This window comes from Montipora foliosa, chromosome 11 (assembly GCF_036669935.1).
Source record: "Montipora foliosa isolate CH-2021 chromosome 11, ASM3666993v2, whole genome shotgun sequence".
NCBI classification, from domain to species: domain Eukaryota; kingdom Metazoa; phylum Cnidaria; class Anthozoa; order Scleractinia; family Acroporidae; genus Montipora; species Montipora foliosa.
Genome location: NC_090879.1, coordinates 45296353 through 45303852, shown reverse-complemented (window position 1 = coordinate 45303852; position 7500 = coordinate 45296353). Strand labels below are relative to the sequence as shown.

Sequence of the window (7500 nt, the reverse complement as noted above, 5' to 3'; positions counted from 1 at the left end):
AAAAAATAACTGGGGAAAAGAATGCAGGATGCATTAAGACATTCACCAACACATAGATCAAAATTGATTTACCAGCACCCAATTTATCTCATTCATTGCACAACAACCAAGAGACACGCTATTGAATAAGGCACTCTTGGGGACTTGAAACAGTTGCTATATAGGCAAATAAACTTAATTCTTGGCGAAAAGGATTCATATTGGGCGAATCACCTTGCTGGCGAAACGACCAATTCAAATTCCTTTTCATTTCCTGTTCGGTAAACATGCCACAAAATTACGAGATTCGAACAGTTAAAAGAATTAATAAAATAAAAGGGAGAGGATTCAGCTTTTTTTGCACCCAAGTATGGGCCATCACAGCAAACGCCAATAAAAGAGAAGCGTTTTCTTCCTTTAATAAAAATAGTTGCTGATACAACAACATGCAGTAATTTCTTCTAAATTCATGAACACTGTAGCTGCTTTCATCAACTTAAAATCACACGCAATGGTTGAAAACACAAACTTGTGTATTTCAGACGTGGGCTTACAGATATCTTCTATACGTTACTGGGCTTTCCCTGATTTTACAGTTAATCGAAATGACAAAAACCAGCAAACCAATGCAAACATCTAGCTAGCTTTGGTAATTTACGTTCGAAAGTCAGAACAATGTAAAATAATCTTTCAAAGGGTAGACCTAAATTAAGATAAGTTGATGTGATCAAACGAGATCTCATTTATAGTAAACGGGTGAGACCATAGCTGTACATGAAACGAATATTCGATGTATACAAACTATAGAAAAAAGACGACAAATTCAACTTCAAGCTATGGTGAAATTTGAGAAGATAAAAAATAATAGGTACGAGCTACTTACGGTCCACTATCCACCCTCAATTTCTTGAAAATTGCCTGGAGGTCTTTCTCCGGTCCTCTTAAATTATGGCTGTTGATCTGTACTTTATTCGCACAGCTTTCGTTTACGATGCCTTCATCTTCGCCCGCCATGTTGTGTTTTGTTGGTAAGCACGTTTTTGCTGATGACGTCACCCTAGCGACAATGGTTGAGTTTCGGTGGAGGGGGAGGAGGCTGGGTAGGAACGGCAGCAATCAGAGAAGTTTTTAACGGCGCCTTTGCCTTTATATACCAGGGAAAAATGCAACACCTTCAAAAAGGGACATTTCGACAGAGCCCAGATATTATGTTCTTTATTGTTCCTCTTATTATTTGATCGCACATTTTGAAAACTTCACTGATGCCGGAAGCTGCTGGTGTTGAGGGTTCGATTGGGAAGTTGAGTCAACTCGCTGATGTACGATTTTAAGATAATTGTGAAAAAGTCACCTCCCATCAATGTAGCCCGGGTTCGATTCCTGGACTCAAGGACAAATGTGAGGTAACTTGGTTGTTGGTTCTTTTCTCTGTTCTAAGAGGTTTTTCTCCGGGTTCTCCGGTTTTCCACTCTCCTCAAAAACCAACTTTTCGATCTGGATACAGGACTTTCCCGAAAACCACTTCTAGCGCGGGTGAGTATTACGTAGAGCCAGATGCAAATCTCGAAAAGCATGCGTCGTTTGCTGCACGAAATGTAAACGCGAGTCTTCATAATTCAATAATAATAATAATAATAATAATAATAATAATAATAATAATAATAATAATAATAATAATAATAATGTCTATTTCCGTCTCCAAAAGAACTTTATCCACTTTTGGGTGAGAGGATTAAGAAGTCGTAGACTAGACAACTTCCTTCGCAGACAAAAAAAGCTGAGAATTGCAAAGTAGTGATCAGTAGTCTTTTTGGCGTCATAGTGCTCCTATTGTTCTAAAAGATCAATAATATTGTTATCGGTACACAGAGCAAACAATAATGAGAGTGGCATGGGTTCCAAATGATATTTCAATGTTTTGCATTGCAAATTTCCTCGGTTGTTGCTAGCAACGCGATGTTCACCCAGAAACTTACGAAAATTTAATCGACTGTTGTACGCAAAAACTTTCAGCAATTATTTAAAGCAGAACATCACTTAAAAATGGAGAAGCTCACTTTGCTTACAACTAACATGGATTTGTATAAGCATCCACGACATGTGCCTGGGTAAGTGATAAAAGATTCGCTTCGGCTATTGTAAACATTAACACCATCACAGCCCACTGGAACCTCCAGGGTCAAATTAATTGTCAAACAGAGTAAATTTGGCGGAACAGTTCAAGAGAACTGTCTTCACTTAAATTTCTCTCAATGGCCAGATAAAAGATTTAGTTTTCAAGTCTGGGTAGAACAGGTTTATTTTCTCGAATTTAAACTTCATACTTTTGAAAAACTTTGCCGATTTTAAAGGCCGCATAAGCTACACAGTAAAGCGGACAACTGATAGAACAAACAGGTATATTTTCAATGAACGTAAACAGATTATTTTGGTATGCTGAAGTCCCATTTCATCAGGAGAAAAACGCAATTTAGGACAAATATACCATTCAATCAATTCATTTGTACATGGAATTTTAAGCACCTTAACGCTTCCCTCAACAAGAGGCTACGGGTAGTTTATACACTTTGTTCGAACAAGAGTCCATCACTCGACTCTTGGCTCGAAGGATTTTTAGCCGATTTCTAGTGGTTTTTTTTTTTTATTTTTTTTTTTTTTTTATTTTTTTAATGTTACAATATTTAGGTCAGTACTTGCTGTCGTTGTTCGCGGGGCCGAGGTCGGGGTCGGGATCCGGAGAGTCTTTTTTTTTTCCATTTCGTTTTTCGTTTCAATTTTTGTAGTTATTTCCCTGTCCTGTTATTTCGAATAAGCCGGCCTGTTCTTCATTTATGGTACAAATTAGTTAAAGAAAAATAAGAAACCTACGGAAGCTCCTAAGGGACATTTTTGTTTTTGTGCTCTTAAAATCGAAGTTGGCTTTTGCGAATATCGGAGTTTGTCTTTGTATGTGAAAATCGGAGTTTGTTAATGAGATTCTAACTTTGTGTATGCCAAAAATCAGAGTTTTTTTCCCGAAATTTAGATAATTTCCGGCTGAAATTGGAGTTTGCTTTTTTTCGCAAAGGTCGTCTTGTTGTGTGTGTGTGTGTTTTTTTAGTCGTAAAATTGGATTCGGGTCAAAGGATTTTGGACCCTTCATTTAACCATCAATAGCCCACTTTCGATAAATTAAAATTCAGTCCTAATCAAAAGGCATCATATCGAAGCTCTAAGGAATCAACTCATATAAATCCTTAATTTCAGCTACACTAAACAACAGACAACCAATACATTGAACCATTAGGTTTCGGCCGAACACCGGCGTACAATAATGAGGAAACCGAGCACCAGCGTACAAAACCGTTGCTTTCACAGAAATCTCCGTCACAGCACGCGACAATAAGACATACCTAGAGCTTAGCAACCACTAACAAACATCGCGGTTAGAACGGCGGCCAGAAAAAAACCTGTCGTAAAAAACCCCGTGGGAAAAAAAAATACAGGAAATCTGGGTAGGAACCAGGCCCAAGCTCATGAAACCTTCCTACTAGGTTTTATGCGTTCTGACAAAACACAAACAAACTTAGTAGTAACTGAGATGGTGTCGGCCTAGACTGATTGCCCACGTGCAATCACAAGCTTAAATACCCATATCACTTTACCCATAATGCGTTTATACTCAAGGGCCCAGGCCCTTAGCCTGTTGCTCTCGTGCCGCAGAAATATTTAATTTCCAGCTTATTCGTTGGCACTCAATCGCCAGAAATTCCATTATTTATTCCCCAGAGCCTTGAGATGATGCCTTTTATTTAGGACTGAATTTTAATCTATCGAAAGTGGGCTATTGATGGTCAAATGAAGGGTCCTAAATCCTTTGATCCGAATCCAATTTTTCGATTATACGATATAACTAGACGGTAGCCAGAGTGCCAAAGAGACAGTCAATATAATACATAGTCAGGAGCCCATAAGTTTGCAGATTTGTATCAGATTGTCGTGTTTGGAACCCAATAGATCATGTAGTTATTTTTAATTTCAAAGTACTTCAACTCAACTTATCTAAGTTACCAATACTGAACACAATACTATAGAAATGTAAGTAAAACCCTTGCACACTTTGTATTTAGATCAACAATGAAAATGAATTTTCTGGTCCGTCCGATTGATTAGACAACAACTTTTTGCCTTTCGCGTCGAACACGCTGGTTCAAAACTCCAAGAAAGTAGACACAACACAATGGTCAGAGAAATGGGAAAAAAATCGTAAACTTGTGTTTTCACTCCGTTATAAATGTTCACGTAAACGATGTCCCATCATGCCACTTTGTCTAATGACATCACATTTCAAAACACGCGCTTTCATATTGGTAAGCGGCATGATAAGCGGCCTTTGCTCCTTTACTACCTTGCCTTATATTTTCTCTGGAGCGCTCGAACTTTTTTTTCTACATACACAACACTCTCACGCATCGGCTCTATTAAGGCTGCCGCCTCGTCAGCCTCGCGTCTTCGCTCGGCTGACTCGTTGGAAATTACAATAGCTCACGCACGAAAATATATTTCCCTCCGAGGTCTACATAATTTATTATCTAGCTTAACATGCCATTTCAAAGCTGAAAGAAAGTGCATTTATGTCCAAAAGATGTCTTTGAAGTCGAAAGACGGCATGGAGAAAAAAAAAATTAAGTTGTGTTTTACTCACCGGTTGCAGTTTTATAATTCGTGCAACAAATAACAGGGTCATAACTAGGTATATGGGATCAGGGATCACAACCCTGGCACCTGGAATCAACACGCGTGGGATCGAGATCAGCAGTATTTTTCATGGGATCAGGGATCAGGGATCAGAGATCAAATTTTTGCGGGTTCAGGGATCAAAATTCTCCTCATTTTTGAGATTAGGGATCAGAATTTGGAATAAAAATATGGGATCAGCTACGAAAAAATATATAAATATAAATATAAATAAATATAATAAATATATAAATATAAATAATAATTATTTACTTTACGCTCCATAGGTAACAATTCCGCTCGTACTTTAAAAGAAAAACCTCTTTGACCATCAAAACGATTTTATTCGTATTTTTTCACCGAGCGCAAACTACATACGAACTCATCGTAAAATCTCTCAAGGTGGTTCTCACTGTGTTGATGTGGAGAAATAAAAATAAAAGCCAATCAAAACTCGTTGTTTCAACGATATAGTGGTCGATGGGTAATAACCAATCAAATAATTTTTCGCACATTCCAGGAAAAATCACGTGGTATTGAACACGATTATCAACGGTAAATCACAGACGCTTCTTTCCGATTTTTTTTTTTTCGGAGAGCGGGCGGCTGTACAAAGGCTACACAAATAACCGACCTGTCAGAAAATAACAAAGATTGATTCAAAGCGAATGTAACAATGAAAATTTGTTCCGTTTTCTGCAAACCTGAGAGCAACATTCTGAACTTGATCAACACATCGCATTGTTAGCGCTCTACAGCTAATTTATATCTGCCAGGAATAGACCGGTTTTAAATGGGTATTTTTCCTGATAGTATCGAAAACAAAGACCCCGAAAACGAAGACCGGAGACCTCGAAAACGAGGACCTCAAAAATGAAGACGCAGTCGAAGAAACGTACAATTCAGGTTGGTTCAAATGTTATTATTGACGAGTTAGTCCTAAGCAGATCTAAGCAGTCTCATTGTCTCACCTTTAATTAATGAAGCCAATAAAAATTGTCGTCCAATATAGAACGGCAGAAATGTATGGGTCTACTTTCTTGAGTAAAATATTTCGATATGGATTTCTGTGGCTTATCCCATCCCTAAATTGGTTCATTGCTTGCGGTAAGTAGCACAATTCTGATTTCAACGGTCAAGATTTATTTCGGCCGATAATGGCTTTTAGCTCACCGATACGATCTTCACCAATAACTCGCCGACAATTCGCCAACACCTCGCCGATAATTCACCGAGTATCGATTGACTGTCGGTAGAAAGAAACCCAAAAAAGGAAAGCTGTGTGCAGGTTTTTGTTATTGGTCGACTGCGGGACAACGGGAGCAATAGTTTCTTCCTTGGCTCTGGCTGGGCCGAGTTTTCAGCGATTGATCCCGTTTAGCAGCTAAAAATTAGTCGACCGGCGAGGATACATTTTGAAGCTGAAAAAAGGGAAGATTGTCCCTCGCCTAAACCATGTCCCTAGTTTCCATTGCTCTTCGGTTCGCTGCGTAGAGTAATCGTGCCTCACAGTAATATACCCCCCCCCCCCCCCGCTCAACTGAGCATGATAGCAATAACTGATCGTCATCGCTATAGGAATCATCTGCTTAAGTCACACTTGACCTATATCCGACAGTTGACCAATATATCACCGACATGTGGCCGATACTCAATCGATGAGCGTCAAGCAGTCAAGCAGAATTCTCATCAAATGTGAATTGATTATAAAAAGGCAAAGAACGACGTAAACGCCAGTATTTGGCAATCCTGGACTAACTTCTTTAATGAGAGCATAAAGAAGCATGGTGGTAATCTTAAAGAAACTTGGAAAGTAATAACTAGTTCCCTGGGACGCAATTGTAAAGCGACAAAAGATATAGCTGAGCAAATGAATGACCACTTTTGTTCCCTAGGTAGTAAACTGGCATCTGGTATTCCAGACACTGCTGTTCAACCAGAGGACTTTTTAAATAGAACCAACTCAAATTTTTATTTTCGCCCTGTAAGTGAAGGGTACATTCACAACCTGATCACTAAACTCAAACCCTTGGTAAATTGCGGATTGGATAATAAAACTAGCAGACTTCTAATGTAGTCTATACATCTCAAATTCTATATGTGATATTAAAAATAAAGTGTTGGAGACTGGAATATTTCCTGATGATTGGAAAAGGCAAAAGTACATCCTATTTTTAAGTCCGATGAAAGAAATATTCCAAACACCTATTGTCACGTTGCCAGTGTCGTGTAGCGGCGTGGCGTGGCACTGAGTCCGCCAGGTCAACCACAGAACTGAAACGGTCGCTTGATTCAACAATCTTTATTCGACAATCAGGTTAATTACAGCAATGCTGTGAAAACTGAAAAAGGGAAATCATTACTTCTAAACAAAGGAACTAAACTAAAAATACTCCGCAAAAAGTATTTAAAGTGTTTAAAGTATTCAATAATAATTGTCTGATGTATCTTCAGGAGCATTTTGAATTCATAGAACCTCTCAAGTTCACATTACTTGACGGGCTCGAACAATGACTTCCAATTACCGCTACTAAAACGAATTTTTCTTAAACGTTCTTTCTCTTAACAAGGTGTTATGGCTTGGATCCAACTGTCAAATCAAATGCATGAGATAAGGGATCTTGCAAGGTAAACGTGCGATATCCTAGGACACATTTTACATCGCTAGGGCACATTTTTACATGGCTTGTTTCGTATTATTATATAGTAAACTATGATTGTTACTAATTATTACTATTTTTTAAATTTCCTTCACATTTAAATAATTTTTAGCGCTAAGACCTATTTTATTAGTCGTTTTATTGG

The 7500-nt window shown here is 38.3% G+C and overlaps 1 protein-coding gene across 1 annotated transcript in view; it reads right to left on the bottom strand.

Annotated features, from left to right (window-relative positions):
• The window catches only part of LOC137975560 (uncharacterized), a 2184-nt gene extending 1168 nt beyond the window's left edge, over positions 1–1016 (bottom strand). Inside the window, exon 1 of the mRNA XM_068822674.1 lies at positions 863–1016. Within this exon, the coding sequence (XP_068678775.1) occupies positions 863–993 (131 nt within the window). The 5' untranslated portion in view covers positions 994–1016. The remainder of the gene's footprint in view (positions 1–862) is intronic.
• Between the last annotated feature and the right edge of the window lie 6484 nt (positions 1017–7500).